At 42.0% G+C, this 22,357-nt stretch overlaps 1 protein-coding gene across 6 annotated transcripts in view; it reads left to right on the plus strand.

The window, feature by feature from the left end:
* Positions 1-22,357, plus strand: part of pemt (phosphatidylethanolamine N-methyltransferase) — a 60,054-nt gene that overhangs the window by 6,766 nt on the left and 30,931 nt on the right. For 4 of the 6 annotated variants that reach the window (XM_079476954.1, XM_079476955.1, XM_079476956.1 and 1 more), the window contains one exon: positions 5,074-5,181. In XM_079476954.1, coding sequence (XP_079333080.1) covers positions 5,074-5,181 — 108 coding nt within the window. The remainder of the gene's footprint in view (positions 1-5,073; positions 5,182-22,357) is intronic. The other 2 variants (XM_079476957.1, XM_079476958.1) reach the window with 1 other exon arrangement.

Raw genomic sequence — 22,357 nt, forward strand, 5'->3', positions numbered from 1 at the left:
AAAATAAATGAAGGTTTTACAATTATTGTTACGCATACGTATTTTGTTGAGCATACAGTCAGAAATGCTGTAAACATGCAAAATACCACTCAATCAACCATTGCCTAACGAACAATAGTTTTATTAAAACACAAATCACACATTTAGGTACATCTGGCATTTTAGAATTTAAAAGAAGGTACATTATAAAATAACATAAACATACATTTTGAGTTTCAGAGTGAGGAACTTAGTTGATTGTTTTTGGGACACATATAATATATATAATGTATATCCTTATAAAAACATTATTTGTAAATGTGTATGTACTAGAAAGAGCAACGTCCGATAGCTGAATACCAGAGTTCTGTATTATAAAATCTCTTTGGCAACAAAATATAAGTTTTTTTTCCACATTTGATGTCATTGGGAAAAATATAATTTTGTACTAAGAAAATAAGCATTGCTGCTTTGTATTGATGACAAAATCACCACACAATTGGAATGACCCTACAGTGAACATGTTGGTTGTAATATTGATAATATCTGAGATAAGGAGGGCAGACAGCTCAGGGAGATTTGAGGCCTTTGGTTCCTCTACCTATAAACAGAGAGCTGGCTTTAAACCTTGAGTGTTTGAAAGGTTTCCATGTTTTGCTCGATTGCGTCAATAAATCACAATAGGCCTATATGCAAAATATGTGAATGTACCATTATGTTATAACTTGGGTTTTAGTCAAATGAAATTATCTGCATGAACTCAAAGTTTTGAGGATCTGGGTTTTTTTTTAATACCGGGAAATTTATCTATCCAATGAATGATGTTCATCAGCAGCATATAGCCCTATAGCATCCTGGGAGAGTTTCTCAGAAGAAAATCGACTAAACTACTGTAGAACAAAAAACAGGTCAAAAACCCTTGTTAGTATTATTATAAAGAGAAAGATGATAGATCTTGTAGGCTGGGACTGACAGGCATTGAGTTGCTTTCCACTTATTATAAATGGATTATCAATAAATACATTACTTTGGATGTTCAGTTGTAAAATATATGTTTTTACAATATATCCACTATGCTAATTTTAATCTGCATATCGTTTCCAAATGCATATTTCCATCCACATGATGATACAAGATATTTGGAGTGGCCAAATGTCTGTGTCCACAATAATATCATAGTCTGAACCGTTGATCGCTGTTTTTGCAAGGAATATGTTTCTATACTTTAAATACATTTAATAAACCCCTTCCTCTTCTCTGTTGGGCCCAATCACTGAGGGTCTCGCCCTGAAGCTCGGAGTCGTGACTACCTTCTCGGACCCTGCAACCTCTCCACCAACCACCAGTCTTCGGGGCAAGCGTGGAAGGAGAGAGTCCTGGGGGTCCTCTTCGGAGGCCTCCAACGCGGAGCCAGCCCCGTCCTTCACCTCCAGCCGACTACCAGGCAATTGGCTCGGCAGAAGAGGACGAGGCAACGGAGGGGGGCACGTAACCCAGCCCAGCCGGCTCTCCAGCCGGGTTTACAGCCTGCGATCCAGCAGGCGTCCAGACCTGCCTTTCCGCAGGTTTCCAGACCTGCCTCTCCGCAGGCGTCAGGACATGCCCTTCCGCAGGCGGCCGGATTTGCCCTTCCGCAGGCGGCCGGACCTGCCCTTCAGCAGGCATCCGGACCTGCCCTTCCGCAGGCGGCCTTCCAGCCGGTGCCTCAGCCAGTTCTCCGGCCGGCATCACTTCAAGCTTTTTTCCCCCTTGGACACACACCTCTCCCTAGCCCCTTTAAGTCCCCGCCGGTCTCGTCGGGTTGTCTCAAGTCCCCGCCAGTCTCGTCCGGTTGTCTCAAGTCCCCGCCGGTCTCGTCCAGTTGTCTCAAGTCCCCGCCGGTCTCGTCCGGTTGTTTCAAGTCTCCTCAACCTGTCCCACCCTTTTCTGGTGTCCCCAAGGTTTGGCCTCCCATTCCCCCACCCCCCCTCCCATGTTTGTTGTTTTTGTTGACCCACCCGAACCCCTTCATAGCCTCCCTTATGTTCCTTTTAGTTTGTTCTGTGTTGTGCTTGTGGTGTTTGTCTTTGTGCTTTTGTGTTTTGGCCCGCTAAAGTTTTTCCCCTTGAGACGCCATGGGGTGTTTCTGGGGGCGGGGGTAATGTTAGGACTCTGTCCTTCCTGTCTCGAGCTTTCTAGCTCCCTGGGCAGAGTCATGACATTGCCACGTCTTTCGGGTTTCTGTTGTGTTATGTGTGGAGACATGTGGCTTTATGTGGTTACTTGATGCCACGTGTCTTCCTGTTATGTCTCTCAGCCCCACCCTCCTATCTCCTGTAATTTTATTAGGGTTTCATTCCCATCGTCTGTTTTGTGTTTCACCTTCTTTAGGATTTTATTCCCATCACCTGGTAGTTGTTTCACTCGTTATGGTTTCATTCCAATCACATGTCACCACTCTCCCCATGTAATCACTCCTCGTTAGTGTCTCCCTTTATATAGTCTCAGTTTCTCTCTGTTCAGTGTTGGTGCATTATCTTTTGTCTGATGTTAGTGTTTGCTATCAACGCTCACGGTAGTATCCCCGTTTCTCGTCTTGTTGGACTACCCTGTTTCCGTTTTGTGAACATTTTGTTTCTAGTGTTTGTTTTCTAGTGTGTTTTTGTTCTTGTTTTTCCCCATTGTGGGTCTTTTATTTAATAAACATTTATACTTAACCCCTCGTCTGCCTGCATCTGGGTTCTGTCCAAAGCCATTTCGTGACAATATAACACTAATGTGGCATTTTTCTACAAGATTCACTCACCATATGACAGTATAAAAGGGCATTTTAAGTCAATCAACTGCAGTATTTCCTCTCTCAATCAGTATAAAATGTGGTAAAAAATACCGTCATGTACCGGAAACCGATTTAAATTTGGAAAATGCGGTTATATGAATTTATGGTTATACCGCCCAGCACTAACCGAATGCCATTCTCACATATTTTCTGTTCTCATATACATGAAACGATTTTAAAATAGTGACTGAACGTGACCTAATAATGTTGAATACAGCCAGCAGTCACTTTAACTGCTGCTAAAATCCTGGTTTATTTTTGTCAAAATCACCATACATCTATATTCAATTATGTTTTATTAACAAAGTTAGGGAGGAGCTGGAGCATATTATCAAGCCCGACTGATCCGCATCAGCAATCATGGCTTCTACCCTACCAGCTCAAGCGAGCTATCCAATAAATAAGTCACCCGTCTTAACTGTGTCATCTCTATGACTTTCAACATGTCAGAGACCCCGACCTCCATCTACAATGCCAACCTCGCCACTCTACTCCCCACGCCTCGAAGCAGCGACTTCAGCCGGCGGCTGAACAAGGCTGAAATTTATGGCCTCTACGCCCAGCAGCAGCTTTCTCTCGCTGCATTCCAGCTTTCAGATCCTTTCAACGTGAGGATGCCTCTGCCAGCGGCCCAAGATTACATGTCCCACCATCCTTTCCTCTGCCCCGCCCCGGAATGCCGCCGCTAGGGTAGGCTGCCTCCATTAGCCACTCTGGCGGCCGCAATTCCCTCCTCTCTCTGCCTGCCCTCATTTCTCATTGGCCACAGGAGCAGCCATGCCGGTCCCGACCAACACCCCGGTTCTGGAACCACCCCCCGTCTCCGGCAGCATCAAGACACAGATTCTAGCAGGTGCGGTCAACAATCTTTTTCAACTTTTATCGCCACTCTCACTCCCGTCAGCAGATCGCCAGATCACTACAGTGACCTTTCCTTTCACGCTGTAAAACAATTAAAAACAAGTTACATCATCAACAAATGTAACAGTTAACAAGTTTTAATCTTTTAACACTAACCTTTCAACCACTGACCAGGCTTCTCCTGTCCTCCACCAGCCAGTGTTGCCGCAGCGACTGCCTCCGCAGGGGCCCATGCTTCCATCTCGTGATCTGCCGCAGCAGACATCACTCCTCCAGAAGCCAGTATCGCTGCTGCAACCACTCCTGCCGGGGCCCGTGCTTGCTCCCATGCTCTGCCGCAGCAAACACCACTTTCCCAGAAGCCAGTCTCGCCCGCAACGATCACCCCCGCAGGGGCCCGCGCTTCCATCTTGCGCAGACACAAGTCAGCATCACCGCAGTGATCCCCCCCACAGGGGTCTGCACTGCTACACTCAGTAAGCACCATTTCAACAGGACCTACGCACCAGCAGGAACTCAAATTTCCATCAACACAGCCTCATCCGCCCCAACAACACGCCCTCATCCGGCCTCTCTCTGTGATGCAGCAACCATGTTCCAACAGGAGCTCGCATCTCCACCACCTCAGCCATCCCCACAGGGGCCAGCTTTTTTCACGGCTGCAGCAGACTCCTCACCTGCAGGAGCCTCCATCGTCCCCCTGCTACCACAGCAGCACTCGTTTTTTCCATGCCCTACACCCCACCGTGACACAGGCTACTTCCTCCGCAGCCTCTAGCCTTATGTCTTCTGGGGGCCTGGGCTACCCAGCTGCTGTCCAGCTTCTATTGCACCTTTTAGGATGTGCTCTGGGTTCAGGACGAGGACAAATAAAAAATCACAATTAAGCAGCATTTTCCCCATCAATAATTAAACATGACATGAACTGTATCCTAACTTTGGTTTGCTAAGCTCAAAATCACCTTTTTCGAGGTGCCCCATCTACTGCACCTGTGCCGGGTTTACAAGCACCTCATGAGAGCCCCGCCCCAGACAATCGTCAGTCTTAACTAATTGACTGTTGGCTCGTTTTACTGGGACTTCCTTCGCTAGATTGAGGAATGCAACGCTATATTGAGCGTTGCATTCCTCATCGTAACCGCACTGGCGCATTTTGTTAATAAGATCTTTTAGAGGAAGTTTAAAGACCTCAATTGTTTTTAACAGTTTATGTACAACCAATGGCCTTCTTCAGGTCTTTTGTTGTGTGTTGTGTTTACATTCATTTTGACTTACAAAGTGGTGAGAAAATTACACGCATGACCTTAAAAGTTGATCAGCCATCTTGTGTATTTTATCAAAACTGCCATATATACAACAGATGAACCATTAAGTATGCTAAAAATGAAGTAACTATTTTCCTGTTCTCTCTTTAGATAGACATGTCTGCACTGGCAGTCCTGATGGGGTTAATAGATGTGACAGAGCCCAAGTTTTGTGTAGCTGTCATTGCTATTATTTTCAACCCATTCTTCTGGAATGTGGTAAGTGACTAAAAACTGTCTCTTCAGCTTTGTTTGTTTCTTTTTAGAAGATATAACAAAGGTTGTGTGAGCGGGGCATTCTTACATATTCATAGACACTACACTGATTAAGATTGCCCCTCCTGCTACCTCAATTGTACATAATTTACAATCTGTTGAGAAAGCTCAGGGCTCCAGACTAACCTTTTTTACAAGAAGCACAGTAGCCCCTGACTGAAAATGTTAGGAGCGCAAACAAAACATTTAGGGGCACACATGAAATCAGCCTGCCATGCAATTATTCACATTTTCCCCCCAAATAACTGTATTACTGATACTGACAAATAAGTTATTTAATGACAGCAGATTTGGTTCTGCTTATTTAAAAAGAGGCAGAGTCTACAGACAAGCTTTGTTATTGATTGGTGCTAAATAGAGAGACTGTAATCTGAATTCATTTGAACCAACAGAAATTGTGCTTGTCAAAAAGTGCATATTTAATTGTTTACAGTGTTACACATTTAAACAAAATGAAAGGCCCTGTGTCATGTTCTTACAATGACTTGTGTATTCAGGACACTTTTCCTCATGTTCATAACACATGTAAATATAATATCAAATAAAACTTAACAAGAGCACTCGCCTGTCGTTTGTACATGCTGTGAACGGATTTGAAATGATCCAGTGCTGTCTCAAGAAATCCACAGATAAATTATGTTTCCTGAGCGTATATCAAATTGTAGAATTCAAGAAATCTGTAACAGCGAACAGCGACTCGTAGTAATCCGCTGACTTTAAGTGTGTGTAAACTTGTCAATGGCGACCTGGATTGTGCGTGTCCGTGGCAGTGGGAAACATCAGTGACACGTGAGTGACCTGGCGCGCAGTTGACTATCACACAGAGCATGCACTGGTTGTGGGCTGACGTTCTACTTGTCTTTCCACTGCAAATAACTTGCACTGTCTCATAAACTGGTCACACAATGCATTTAGTCTCACTCTGGAGCCCTGAAGCTGAATGTTTTTACTGAGTACACCGGTGTGAAGTAGAAAAACAAAGGTCATAAGCAGGCCCAGGGCTTGACATTAAGCATTGTCATTGGTTGTCCTAAGGACAAGTACATTTGTCATTCACTTACAATATATTACTTGTCCGAAGTAAAAGCATTTCTTTTGAAGTGTCAATGTAATTGTTTTGAATCCTGATTGGTCAAGTTTGCTTAAGTGTTTTATCTAGTGTCTGCTGCAGCCACCTAAACTCTCTGTGATTGCTATAGAATAAAGGCAAGTGTCAGGGCTGGAAAATCACTTTTTTTGCACATAGCACTTGAGCTACAGAGTAGAAAACATCTGTTGTCATCAATAAAAAAAGAAACGCAGGTGCTGTTCATCAAATGATTAGGCAGTTAACTGACAAATTACATTAATGTTACATACAGATGGACAAGTTAGTCCATATAATTCTTAGTTTACCTAAATTTGTTCTAGGTTCTGTGTATTTTTCTTTTACTATACAACAGAGGTATATTTGTCCAAATAAATTACTGTAGTATACCATACAGTGACATTTACTATAGTAAACTGCAGTAGAATTCCTAGAGATTTTTGTGTTTTTTAACCTAACTATAGTATACTAAAATACATTTACTACAAGGGTACTACATTTTCTTTTAGCAAATATTTTCGTCTGAGTGTTCAAGTTAACAGGACTTTTATTTTGACGGGTCATCAGGAAGATGCTTGAGTTCCCTTTCTGTCGGTCTCTCGACGTTGTGTCGAACCGACAGATGGGGTTCGCCCCTGAGAACCTATCATCTTCTGACTATTTTGAAAAGGCCAATGAAATTGGCGAATGAAATTTGCATGCCGGGCTCCGCCCCCGGATATCCAGGTATAAAAGGGGAGCCGGCGTGCTCATTCATTCACCTTTTGTTCTTCGGAGCCTTCGCATCTGATGACATTCTTCGAATTGCCGAATTCTACGACGCGGTGCAGCGGAGATTCCCCTGGGCGTCCTGGCAGTTCCAGAGGTATTTTTCTAAAAGAGCAATTTCCTCAGCGTGGCATTGCCCGCTGATCTCCTGGGTGCAGTACACTCATCGAGGACGGGGACGGACACGGTGGTTGCTGCAGGTGTTCGGGGGTCCGACCACTGTGGCAGCCTCGTGGATTCGTCCTGCCCGCGCTGCGGGCGGATGGCTATTCAGACGTTGCGTCACGGTGGCTATGTTCTGTCAAGATCAAGCCACCACCTCGTTTGCTTCCCGTTCTGTGACCGCAGCGGCTACGGCCCTGCCGTCAGCGGCGGCGAGCAGCGAGGGTGATGTGGGGATTATCGTGAGCGTTAATCCGTCAACCGGCCGGCTCGCGGACCGCTCGCGCCCCGTCTCGCTTGTTTAGCAGTTCCCCAAGGATGGTTCTAAGCCATCTTATTCCTCAGCCACGCGCTCGGACACGAGCCGTGAAGATGAGGTGTCTCTTGCAATATCGGAGCGCGACCTGCTGGCATCAGACTCTGGCGATTCCCTGAAGCTCCCTCCCTCGGGAGGTCGAGCACAGGTGAGAGCAGACGTTAAGATGTCAGCCATGCTCGCTCGGACCGCCGTGAGTGTCGGATTGCGGTGCGCCGCAGCCCTGGCGCTCGCGGCTGGGTACTTCGCACATTGGGCCCGGGCACGACTCCAAGCCTGCGTTGGCATATCACTGCCCTCAAGTTGCTAGCTGTCCTGCTTGCACTGATGAGGCTCCGGCCTCTCGTGCAGAGCCAGCATACTGGCCCGGACAGCACGACCGGCGTAGCGTACTAAACCTCAGGGTGGCATTCGCTCGCTGCAGTCATCGCAACTCGCCCAAATGCCTCCTCCCGTGGAGACAGCAGGTGGCAAAGCCGGGAAGTGACGACTCCACCCCTGCGGGCCGGCTTGGGTGTGGTTTGGGCGGGCACAGGTGGTCCTGTTGCCTTCCTGAACATCACCCAGTACCGCTGAGCACTCCCTGGACGAGGCCCCCCCCTCGACACGGAGGCCCTAGCGCGCAGCTGGCCGCGGGACAAGCGGAAGTACGCTTCCCCCCAGTGAGCTTCATTGCGCAGGTCCTGTGCAAGGTCTGGGAAGGGAGTATCAAGTGCTGCTAGTTGCACCTTACGGGCCCAACTACACTTGGTCCTCGGAGCTAATACTCCTGACGACAACTCCCCCTGGCCAAATTCCCTGGCGAAGGGCCTACTCGCAGGGGATGGGCACGTTGTGGCATTCGAGCCGGACCTTTGGGTCTGGCTCCTGGATGGGACGAGGAGTTCCTGGATGATCTACCCCCCACAGTGGTGGAGACTATCACTCAGGCAAGGGCCATGCCCACAAGGCTGGATGCCTTTAAGTGGCGCCCCTTCTCGTCCTGGTGCTCTTCTCGAGGAGAAGACCCGCGGAATTGCTCGCTCAGGAACGTGCTGTCCTATTGCAGGAGAGGCTGGGGAGTAATCTCCCCTTCCACATTGGAGCGTGGGTACCCGCTGTCGCGGTTATCACGTACCAGTTGCTGGTGAGCCTCTGGGGCGGCATGACCTGATTATTAGGTTCCTCTAGGGCGCGAGGGGCTAAGGCCTCGTCCGCGCCCCGTATCCTCTTGGGACCTTAAGGTGGACCTTTGGGTCCCCTTTTTTCGGGCCCTGCGGAGAGCCCCCTTCCTCGTTCTGCGAGGGGGGTTGGCTCTCCTGCTGGGGCTCGAGTCCATCCAGAGGGTGAGGCACCTGCAAGTATTCCGTGTCCACCCATTGCCAAAATTCAGGCCCGGTGACTCTCACGTGATCCTGAGACCCCGGCCGACTTACGTGCCCAAAGTTCCGCCGCCCCCTTTGGGAACTAGGTGGTGAACTTGCAGGCGCTCCCACACCGGGAGAAAGACCCAACCTGTACGTGGGGTGTCCAGTAAGCGCATTGCGCCTCTACTCGAACCACACGGAGGGCTTCAAGGCCCTGAGCAGCTCTTGTCTGTTATGGAGGTCAGCAACGGGAGTGCTGTCTCCGAGGAGAGTTGTCGCGCTGGATCGCACAAGGCGTCACTACGGCGTGCCGATCCTAGCCCGTGCCCATTTGAGTGACGGTACACTCCGCTCGGGGTGTGGCCTCCTCGTGGGCATCGGCTCAGTGCGCCTCTCTGGCAGACATCTGTAGAGTTGCGGGTTGGGCTACGCTATACCTCGCAGAGGCTTGCAACCTCTGTGGGGAGTCGGCAGCTCGAGTCTTGCCAACAGGTGAGACCAGCAGTCGTAGGGCGTACGCCTGCGCATAGCGCCATTCCCCTTCTTAGGTGGATCAGTGCGCTATGGGCTCCCTCCCTTCTTTCCCCAAGGGTGAAGAATAGGCAGTCCGTCCATCCATCAATAAGCACTCAGGGAGGCGGGCTCGGCGGAGCAGCCCTGCCGCCTATGGCCGGGTATCAAGCTGAGTTATTACATATAGCTCTAACCGGACCTAGTGCCCCACACGTCGTAACCCCACACTAGGGTGGTTCCGTCTGAAATGTCGTCATGAGATGGTTCCCCGCGTGGCAACCCATGACCTCCCCCAGGTGGACATCCACCTTGCGGCATTCCGCACATACCTCCCATGAGTTCTTCCCTATTGGTGAGACCATGTTGGTGTCTCCACTGTATTCCCCCCTATGGTGGGAAGTAGTCTCTGTAGCGCACGTCCACATTGAGGGAACAGCGCTTACCCAGTAGCCCTATGGTACTGGACGGCTTCTCGTTTAGAGGATAAGGCCTTCGTCTGTGGTGGCCGAGGGCAGGGGCTACTCATCTTTGCCAAAAGCTCTGGGAGCCCCTGCCTGCCCACTGGAAGGTTACAAATTTCGCGATAACGCTCATGTGTGGCTCGCCCAGGCCGGTCAACGTCGCTTCGCTAGAGATTGTGACGCGGCTTAGTGCTGTGGCGTTTTCAATAGGAACCCCATCTGTCGGTTCGACACAACGTCGAGAGACCGACAGAAAGGGAACGTCTCGGTTACGTATGTAACCTCTGTTCCTTGATGGAGGGAACGAGACGTTGTGTCCCTAATGCCACAACATTAGCCGTCCGCTGCAGCGATCGTGAGATGCTCTCAGGCTCCTCAGCACAAAAGGTGAATGAATGAGCACGCCGGCTCCCCTTTTATACCCGGATATCCGGGGGCGGAGCCCGGCATGCAAATTTCATTCCTTTTCAAAATAGTCAGAAGATGATAGGTTCTCAGGGGTGAACCCCATCTGTCGGTTCGACACAACGTCTCGTTCCCTCCATCAGGGAACAGAGGTTACATACGTAACCGAGACGTTTTAGTGTGTGCCTGGCGATAGCTTTATTCAAACAGTAAAATGCTCGTAAAATAAACGCTCAGAGAAACTCTGGACATGAAGTTTGTGTGTTTATAGCCTCATACACTGCAAACGCAGACAAATCCTAGACCATCACTATGTCATTATCGATGATTGAGACCATCAGTATGTTAATCTGTGCACCTCATTCACTCAGACATGCAGAACAGCCAGATGACATATTTAAATAACAGGATTCTGTTATTTCGGCAAATAGCGAAATAACATAAAAAGAATGGTTGGATAAGTCAAACAATTTATCGTCAGGAAATAATGTTTTATCTGGACTTGCAAGACTAAATTATAGGGTCTAGGCATAACAGTATCCTTTGACCCAAATGTACTATATAAGTTAAGAGGTCAATATTTTTTTAAATGTTTAAAAAAAACATATTTTGCAGAAGGCATGAAGTTTTGGTGAACCTTTGTACATTGTATATCCATGATTTCAAAACAAGAATCCTCCAATGGCTTTAAAGTGCATCCCATTAGCCCAAATTATGCAAAGTATCTACTTAAGCACTAATTAAAGCCCAAATTACACAAAATAACTAACTGAGTTGGAATAATTTGCTGCCAGCTTGGTCCCCCCATTTAAGAAATCCCATCTGCGCCCCTATAATATTTCCCAAAGACATAATTCGAGTGTGTAAAAAGAGGTGCATTTAATGCTGTGATAACGCGGAAGGACCGACAAAGCAAACAAGTGAAGCGCTCTATCTTGCAACTCAAATATGTTTTGCCACCTGCAGAATACAAGAATTTCCCCAGCTAAGGTACAAAACAGCAAAGATAATGAAATGTGTTGCGTGTATTGTATGCATGTGAAGCTAATGCAGGAAACATGATTAAACTTTAAGCAATACACTATTGTATAAAGCTCTCTAACTATACCGCAAAGCATACAAAATGTTAACGTTATACATCACGTTAAATCCTATTTATTTGTGAGTCTCTCTCTATTGTTAAAGCCAAACGTGTATTAATGCAGCTTTTATGAAGAATAATCACTTAAGCCTCCAGGTCTTGCGGGTTGTTTGAGATATGCGCGCCAGGGAGTCAGCAAAAAATACTAAACAGAGTTCTCTTTCACGCCTTCTTAAACGAACATATAAACACAAAAATACCTCAAATTTCCTGTATTAACAAGAATCCTTGTAAAGGTGAACAAACAGTTTGGAAACAAGACGGATGTGTGTTACAGTGTAGCTCACTTGCTCTTAAAGGGTCAGCAGCAGCAGCATAATAAAGATCTCTGTTTATAATGTTCATCACACAACAAAGGACGGGACCAAAAACGTGGGAAACCAAATTGTGTTCTCTTATATGAGTTGTTCACAACAAATAATGGAAGAAAGTAGCTCAAAGAAAGATGTGCTTTAAATAAAATACAGTGTTGTCTCAGTGTCTTAAATGTTAGTCTAGAGCCCTACTATACATAATCTGCAATTTCATGTTTTAAACAGAAGTGGTAATAGAGAGACGGATTGTAGCTTTAAACCAAACCCACAGTTTGCCAGTTTGAATTGTATCTTTATTTCTTCTCTTTGACTTTTTTAACACGGCATTGTTTTTGTAAAATAATTGTATTACTAGTGAATATGAGTCATATCTCTTGCTGGGCAAGGCTGTATTATGGAAAATACAGATCTGTTTGGCATCGTATGCTCAGGAACATTGTGGGACTTGGCTAATCTTTAAGCTCCTTATTAATCACACTCTCTGGGTGATTCCTTTTTCCCAAGTGCCTTGCATTAAGGCTCAGGTTAGCTTCCTGTTCTTTTTTTCTTAGAACGTAAGGATGTGTGCAAGGATTAAATTATTGGCTGCTGTCCTTCATTATTTGGTCCAAATCATAATAAAAACACTTTTGTAAGTAACATTTTTGTTTTGTAATAAAATAAATATTTGTAATTGCGTGACAGTAGTGTATGGCATTCACACAGTATCCAAAACAAATGCAAACATCTGTATTACTGATATGATATGAACTGGTTGCTTTTTTATACACACCAACACACAGCAAATCAGAGTTGGCCAGACAAAGACCTTTTACCAGAGCACAACCAACATAATGTCTGGTTTTGCTTGTTTTTGTATTTATTAAATTTTTCTTGTTTTTATTTAGTATTGTAGGCGCACACCATTAGGAGTGTGCAGACCTTTAAAGTATGTTTAGTTATTTTGTTCAGGTTACAGCTTTGATGTGCTCTCAAGCTAACATTAGGGTTCCTTTTAAAAAATTACTGTCTGTAAATCAAATTCAATGCTATTTTGGAGGTAATGAGGATAAGGGCCTATCAGAACATTTAGCAGCCCATGTGAGAGCTAGTTTTTCCTGGCTGTGATAATCAAAACAAAAATCAAGCCATTTTATAAAGAAAGTAGCTTGTTGCATTGCCGTCATCACCGTCATCTTGGGGGGATATATGAAGAAATCGAAAGTGAAAGAACCGGGGGCTTTTCATTAACAACTCGGTTTTTAAACACAGCCAGACCAACCTACCATAGTTATATTTCCAATTCAACAAGAAAAACAAAACGCTGCATTGAACGCTCTAATAGCGATCCCCCTAAGATGGCACAACATTCAAGACAGCGTGACGTTGCTTCACGTTCTCTATTAACATACGTCTTTGAGTGCATTTAGTATAATCATAGTTATGGGGAAAATCACACATATTTTTAAGTTTTTATATTTCTGAGAATAATGTGAGTAGCAAAAACCCATTGCCATGATGGTGGGGTGTTGTGAGTGGTTGCCAAGGTGTTGCTGGGTTGGTTGTTTGGTTTTTCAATGGCTCCAAAGAGCCCACCCTTTATTCTTTGGTCCCTAAAAATATTACTTAGGTCCCTTCTGCAATGGAATGTTTTGTAAACATCAACCAGTAGGAAAAATCACTAGTCTGATCATTAAGTAATGCCACACCTTTCGTCAACAAGCTGCATTAAGTAAATTGTATTTCTGTGGCACAGAGAGTACAAGACGTTGTTCTTCTCATTTAACTTTAAGCTGTTACTTAACTCTCTGTACAAGTTACCTGCTGCAGGTGTTATGGCACATGCTATTGAAAAGTACAGAAATGTACCAGGTGTAATGCTGTACCCTGTGGGATAATACAGTTAAGTTTCAAGGTTTACCTGTTTTCTTTACCATTCCCATAGAGTTCATCTTATTATAGCATGTGTGAAAAAACATGGAGGTGAGGAATCATGTTCCTACGGCGCTGTAAGGGAACATGGTGTTTCTCTGTGTTTTCTGAGGGAGAAGAAAGGCTGTGATCGAGATGTCCCCTCCTTTAACGTGACCTTTTATTAAACACAGTCCCTGCCTGAGCTTAGCAGTCGCTCATAGAAGCCATTCTGTTCTGGATGTTGGCAGATATACACTAACTATGGATAAAAGGGCATAGTTGGTTTGTTATGGTTATTATATAATTTCCTAAATCCTGATTAAGAGCATTTTATCTGATAATGATTACTGGAAAATGAATATCACGATAACACATTGCTTTTCTAATAAAACATGTACAAACTTTCAAATTAACACTGTGAAAAGTAAAAAAAAAACCTCTTACTGTTGAAGTTGTTTTCCATTTTTCATACAGTATATGGCACCTCACTCACATGGGATTATTTTCTGAAGCATGTTTTTGTATTTATAGGACATCTACTTCTAAATGTTGACTGCATTTTAGGATTTTTTTTATTTGCAATCTCTCTCTTTCTCGCCAGAAGATGAACCATACTGCTGATGACTCATAGAATTGTATTCAAAAGTTTGTCCAATAATATGCTGTAGAATTATAATGTCCCTGTTTGGATTTCCGCTTTCATACCAGCCTCACTCTGACGTTAAATTGTCTAGATCTGCACCAAAATATCTTGTGTGAAAGATGCTAAAAATACACCTCCGCTTGCATTGTTTTTAGTAGTAACGTCTTTGTACAGTTTAAGCATCGCACATAGCATCTTTTCTTATGATTTGGCAACTTCAGATTCACACAACTACTGTGCCAGAAATGTCCGGCTCCACTTTTGTTTAAGGTTCAGATAATTTCAAAGGGATTTTGTGGTCATTCAATTTCAATTACCTACTTAAATTATGTAAAACTCTTACCCTATATTGAGATTCATTCAGTTATTCATATTTTTTTGGGTCAGATAAATATTGCTCTGGTTAAAATGTAAATTCCTAGATGTCATTGTCAGGGATTAGGACAGAACCCAAGCGCAGGCAGACAAAGGGTTAAATAACAAACTATAAAAAAATAACAATATAAACACGATGGAGAAAACACAAGAACTGAAACAAGAACACAAACAACAACTTCCCACAAGGGGGACAAAACAAGCAGGGTACGAGAATTAAATGATAATACGAACGGGAAAGGGGTGACAAGAAAGGCAAGCAAGGAACAGACAAAGAACAAGGAGGAACTGGGGCTACAAATAGGCAACACTAACGAGGGAAGTTAACAAGGGGCAGGAGAGGAGAATGAAACCCTAAGGGTAAGAAAGACCAGGAACGGTGACGTGTAGGTGACAAGACTTTACACTAATGGGGAACTGGGTGGACAGGTGAGTGTGATGAAACACTAATGGGGAACTAGGGGAAAAACAAGGGGGCGGGGCTAAAGGACGGGACACCGGACAGAGAGCATGCTATGACAAAACCAAAACAATGCCCTTTCTCCACATAAAACACATGGGTTTGACATGATCCTGCCACGAGACTCGAAACCCAAGACAAGGAGAGGCAGGATCATGACAGTAATAGATGCAAATTGCAAAGAGTTGGCTTGTTAAGCTTTATTTTTCTTATTTTACCTTAAAACTTATATTTTGCCTTTACAAATATACGGTACTGTGAGCGCTTTTCCACCATCGCACCGAACCGTTCTAAGCACAGTCTGAAACGGTTACAGGTATGTTTCCACGTCAGCCTGGTTCAACACGGCACGATTACAAACAGATATTTAATAACAAAATGACAAAACAAATACCCACGAGGGGGGTAACATAACAAAACACGGGATGGATACAATAACATGACAGGACTTTAACTGTGTGTTTAGACCGAGCGCGAATGAGGCGTAAAAAACGCGCGTAATATTCGCGCCATTCACGCGTGAAATTCACTTCATTCGCGTGTGAAATTCGCGTCATGGGAGGGGCTTTAGCGGGAACGTAGTTGTAAAATAAGGCAAATAAGCTCAATCTACCGCCTTTAGCTACCTTGTAGTTTCAATATGTATATATAACTTAAAAAATTAAAGAAAATTAAACCATTAATGTACCGTTAACATATATTTTACAATCTGTATGTACAGTATATGTAGCATAAACATCAGTTTACTGTGTGTGTTCTATAAATTAAGTCTTAATACATTCTTCCCTTTTAAAATTACAGTTCACACAGTAAATAAAGCATGTAACATTTGTTTTTGTTAAGAGTATGTAAAACATGCACATTGGGGGTAGGTGACTCTATAAGGATTCTATAAATAACTTTGAATTCAAGTCATTTACTTTAATCATTGTAGGATTTCAGGTGTTGAAGTGTGTAGCATAAAATGGTTAAATGGAGCATTTCTGTTAAACTGTGACCAATGACTGAAAATGCTGAGAAATGCTATTGACTTACACAACAGGGCAGGGTGACCCTACAATTCATACACACAAGAGGTCAGAACTATAATCGTGTATGCACACGTGCAGGCACAAAGACCAACCCAGTCCCCCGACGTCGATCAAATCAATGGAAAAAATACCTTATTAACAAAAATATTTATATAATAACTCTGTGGGAATAGGCTACTTAGAATTAAGGGTGGAAATCACAGGGTATCTCTAGATACAATACGCGATACATGGCTCACGGTACCAATAATATCACAACGCAGTGGTTCTGCGATAATCAATATATTACTTGACAATCCGATACATCACGGTATCTATGACACTATGAAAAGAAAATACCCATGAAAAGGTTAATTGCCATTTGCCACATGTCTACATTTAGAGTAACGAACTTGCGGGCTCAAAAAATGCGAAATGTGAATTGCCCCTAAAGCGCTACCCAATGGAGCCATTACATAATTATGCTAGAAAAACTATTTAGAGCTCTAGAACTATTGTTTTATTGATTATTAAAAGTGTCAATATTTGGCACCAGCGTATCGATTCTTGTATCGCACAGAGAATGATACATCGCCATACCGTGTTTCCAAACTACACCCTTAATGCTAAAAACAGTAAATTACACTTAAAAAACTGTTTAATATAATGACTAAAACACCTGTTCATTGGTTCACATGTTTATTGTGCTTGGAGAATGGATGCGCAAGCGTTCATAGCCTGAAAGAAGCAGGCTTATATGCTTTCACGGATGCACAACGATCGTGTTCACAGATAATGTAGTTACATGAGTTCCTGCATAGTTTTGAGTTTTAATGTATAACATTTTGACCTTTTTAAGACTATACAACAGTAATCAAATATTTCTTTTTTTATGTAAGTTTTAAAACATAACATTAATTTAATCACATTAATAAATCGCAATTACAATAACATGGGGAATAATATAAACAATAATGATGACCATAATGGTGCAGCCCTACCATAAGGTATAGGCTGTTAATATTCTAAAAAAACAAGAAAAACCAAGCTGATGTTTGGGAACCCATGGTCATGATAAACAGGCTAGATTAATCAAGTATGTAGGGGAAATAGATGGAAAAATATACAGTAATTATGTAATACTTCGGTCACGTATACTGTATTACCAAATAACGCAGGCTGCTACTTACAAAACCCGTGCACTTCCAAGCACTTTGGAAAGAAGGAGAAAGGGCCACGGACCACGTTTTGCACACGTTTCTAGATGCGTTTCTAATACACACCTTTCAGCATCATATTTTTAATTTCTTTCAATAGGTCCACAATCGACAGGCAAAAAGTGGTGGATACATGTCCCACCTATGCCTATGTACACGCGCACACACAAATACACCAAAAATAACTATTGGGAAATTGGGATGAAGAAAAATCATAACATGAACTATAATGTAATGCATATTAAAATGAGTCTATGCAGTAAGCCTGTCATAAAAATGCAAAGATTTGAAAGATCGATTTTTTACTATTTTCCCTTTTTTAACCAAAAACGCACATAATTCTTACATAAAAACCTGACTTACACTTTTACTAAGTAAATTCATTAAACACCTTTGTGTGAACTAAACTTACCTCTCTCTCTCTCTCTCTCTCTCTCTCTCTCTCTCTCTCTATCTCTCTCTCTCTCTCTCTCTCTCTCTCTCTTGCCATGTCCTCAAGGTTTTTTCTTATTTTTCTTATATTTTCCACGCACACAAGCAGCTGACAATCTCACACACTCACCATGTGATGGGTTAATACGCTCGACTCTGAGTTTATGTGAGAGAGATTTGAGCCAGCAATGTGTTTCTCTTACGAGACCTTTGTGATGAGATGAGAGGCAGGAAGACTCCAATGAGTCTACTCGAAACCTTGTTAGCAAAATGATCAGTAAGAAAAGCAATAACACATATGCTTCAGAGAGCTGTGTTTTGCAAAAGGAGAGTTTAAAATAGAATGAATTTAAGATGGTACTGAAAAAGTGATATGACTTTATGACCATACAAATTACATTCAGATAAAAAAAAATTAAGAACTAAAAACGATGTTACATAAAACGTCAGCAGTTCGTAAGGATGTGTGTGAAGCTTTGTTTTTATAGATAGCTTGGATCTCTTCACTATGTTGAAAAGTGTGGCCATTACATTGCATTGCTTCCCAAACAGTAATGCGGGTTTGCAACAAGGTGAATTAATTACGGTAGAATTTTACACTTGTCATTTTGTTTTAGTATATGTGAGTTTGCAAAATTGGTTAACATCGAATGTTGTCTTCTTTTTTTTAATATAGCCAATATTTGGATTAAAAATCAGCCAATACGTAAATATCTGATGGCTGATATCTGTGCTTCTAGGGTTTTAATATACAGTATATACATTTGATATTTTATATCCTGGTAACCACTCAACCTCGCTGTTCTTTTACCAGAGAGGGGATGAAGAAACATCATGTTGATGTGTTTTCCATTAAACACTGCATAAGATAAAAACACTGCATTTTGTGCTCTTTGGTAAGTTCCATTTACAGGAATTTTGTAGAACGACTGCTAAAAGCTTCACATGGGCATTTGATGGAAATAGCAACAGGGATAGAGATGCTGTGGGTCTAATTAAATGGCGGGCTTATGTTACATAAAGGTTTCTATCGACCTCTGGGAATGATAAGACGCCCACCTGATGGGTCTGATCCAGCCAAATCAGCTTTGGACGAGTCTATTGAATGGCCACCTATCTCAGTCTCCAAACTTTGATGGAGAACAAAGAAATGTGGATATGGAGTATAAATGGAGAAATAGATGGGTGAGGTGTATAACAAGCGAGAATGAGAGGTAGGGTACAGTAGGATCAGAGGTGGACGAAGTACACAACTTCCTTACTTGAGTGAAAGTACAGATACTACCGGTCAAATATTACTCCACTACAAGTAAAAGTTGTAAAGACAGATTCTTACTTAGGTAAGTACTCAAGCATTACAATAAAATTTACTTCATGTCAGTTGTTTTATTGTCGTATACCTTATGCCTCTAAAGCAACCTACTGAACACACCGATTAGCTCAAAGTATCAGTTGTATTAAGGGAGTAGTTCACGTCAGAATTTGTAAGTATTAGTGGCAACTCATTTAAGAGCTTTATATGTTTGGCGCATATATGTTTTTAGATTTAGAAAGATTTTAGATATAATCCTGTATGATCATTTAGCCATATTATCTTCATTAGCCCCCAAGGCCTATATGTAATTATTAGCAGTGTTTTTTTATTTAGCAGCAATTTACCAGTAAGTACGGTTCTTGGGTTTGTTATTACTCATGGCTTCTACTTTATTACAATTTGTTTTACCATATTTGAACTACAAACATAAACTATAGCTAGTATAATGAAACAATGGTATTTGTAGGTGCTTTGGTTTTACTAAAAGTAGCTTAATTGGAGTATGGTTCTTATATATAGAAAATGTTAAATTTGTGTATACTGTGGTTTTACTGCAAATTCCATCCCTGCTGATTCTTTTTTATTGTTCTATTTGCCTTTTTAGAGCGCTATCAACAGTGTTGCAGCGCCAATGTTTACATTAGTTTAGCAGGGAAGATCCCAGAGAATTATGCCAAATGGCCATTCAGAGCTTATAAAAAATTAAATACTTGGCAATAGTAAAATGTCCTGGCTACTTTTAGCAGGATGAAATGGAGAGAGAGGTTATTTGGACCTTTAAAGAGATAGTTCACCGAAAAAAATGTTTACACCACCCTATTGTCATTGATTTCCCGTTATTCCAGAGAATAAAAAAGTAGATAGTTTGAAGAATGTTAGTAACTGAACAACAACGGTACCCATTCACTTCTATTGTATGGACACAAAACCATGCAATGCAAGGGAATTCTTCCTGCAAAAAAAAGTTAATATTTGATTGCAAATGCTAGTTAATTTGATATTTATAGTTCATTGTATATATGTTTATAACAGTATATCATATCTATTGCAATGACACCAAGACAAGTGACATAAGTCATTCTGTAGATGTTTAGCATGTTTAGTTTCTGCATATTCCTGAGTCCTTCAGGTGATACATCTTCCTCTTCAGATTTGCATTTAGATACTGTTTTACATTTTGCTAATGAGAAAAGGCAAAAATGAAAAAGATAGAAAAGCAATTTATTTGCTTTATGAAATGTTTCACAGTTTCAAGTTCAAGTGTCTCTAAGGTATACCAAGTATAAACAAAACGCTCCATGTGCTGACGTAATTATCACCAAAGAGTATAAAAATGTCATTGAATGTTCATGCAATCATGCAGCTAATGCATTTACAGGTGGCAGTGGAGTCAAGTACACACTTTATATACTTTACCTTGATGGATGATTTCGGATTGCCTCAGATTAACTGTATGAAATCCAGTTTCTAACTCTTTAATCAGCTGTAGTGTATAAGCCACTCACAGATATGTTTTATACACTTTTTAGCTTTTAAAAATTGCTTACATTTTTAAGCAAACGTCACGAACAGGCAAATTGGTTTAATCATTTGTAAATTAATGTTATTAAAAGACATATTTATAATTATATATTTTTTGTAATATTAAACTGCCCTTCTCAAAATGATTTGCAGGATCCGGATTACAGGGTGTTAATAGTTTTGAGCGGTTGTTATTGGAAAAGAACAACCCTTGGAATGTCGCGACTGGCCAATCAGAATCAAGCATTGAAATGAGCGAATATGTGAGAATGCGCCTTAATATTGTAGTCGTCCAGATACTGGAGAGAGAGAGAGAGATAGAGAGAGAGTGTGTGTGTGCTCTATAATTTGTTACTCTCGGATCAACCGTAATCCGTTTCACCACTAGTGTTTTGCACCCTCTCTCGTCATGTTCATTACACCTTCTTGAAGTTTTACATTCGATAAAACAGCATGTTGGCAATTGTTGGCACCAATTGATTTGAACTGTAATAGGCTCATGAATCTTTTTTTTTTTGAGGGTGGAATATCTACCTATGACTCATCATAAACAATGCGATTCAGACTGTCTCGTAAAAGGACTTTAAGAATATTTTTAGCATAATTGTAGACCTCAGGCTGGTTATCGTGTGCGTCACATGAGGCATGTTCAAGAGACAAACTTTTACATTTCACCTCGACGTGTGTGTGTGTCTGTGAGCAATTTAAATGTGTTTTTATGTTTACACTTGTGAAGATTGTTCTATATAAAGTAAGTATATCTTAGCTATGTATAACATTTGTAACCAGATATGAGTGATGGTCCAGTGATGCATGTGTAATTTACACATTCACTACGTCAACATTTTACAGTCAGACGTCAGAGACAAATGAGGTAGAGAGAGACTTAAGTCTGGGGTGTCGGTCACGCATTTCAAAATCTGTCACTAAAATAACCCTGGCCAAACATACAAAATTCATCACTGTATATTGTGCTTTTACCCACTTAGACCCAGGTTGATACTTGATTACTGTTGATTAAATATCAACCCAGAATAAATATTAATTCTTAATTAATTATTTTATTATTTTTTCTGAAAATTGAGTTTGAGAAATACTATTAAGTGTAGATCTTGATGCTTTTTGGGTCAAAAGCGTCTGCTAAATGACTAAATGTAAAAGTGTCAAACTGAAGATCAAACCAACAAATCTAGCCAATGAGAGAGACAGATGTGGCAACATCCTGACATAATTCGCACGATTTCTGCATGTTCTGTTCCATTTGAGTGCTGATGTGCAATAATTTCTAATGAGGGTCGGACTTGTGTCCAAACACCTACAATTGAATTGTAATGATCTTTTGTATCGTTGGCTTTGATTTCCATATACAGAACGTTCAGTCCATTTCTCCAGCCTATTAGCAAGCCATAAATTCCTCAGAGATTGTATTTAAACAATTAAGATTCAGCGCATTTGTTTGCTTAATCTGGCGAACACTTGATTGACATTATGAAACGAATGGGTTACACAACAGTTTCTGGACAGTCCATGAATATGGCAGTATTGGCACATCATTTCAGAACACAATGACATGATGTCCAGTTTTAGACCTACTTATAATGCATGTAGCGTTTCTATTATGTTTGTCTTGACCGTTGATATTGAGTTAAATTGGTTGTTTTCATTTCTTATGCCATTTTAAACCTTTCTTCTGCAGAACACAAAAGAAGATATTTTGAAGATAGTTGGTAACCAAACAAC

This window comes from Barbatula barbatula, assembly GCF_947034865.1.
Source record: "Barbatula barbatula genome assembly, chromosome: 16".
Lineage (NCBI taxonomy): Eukaryota > Metazoa > Chordata > Actinopteri > Cypriniformes > Nemacheilidae > Barbatula > Barbatula barbatula.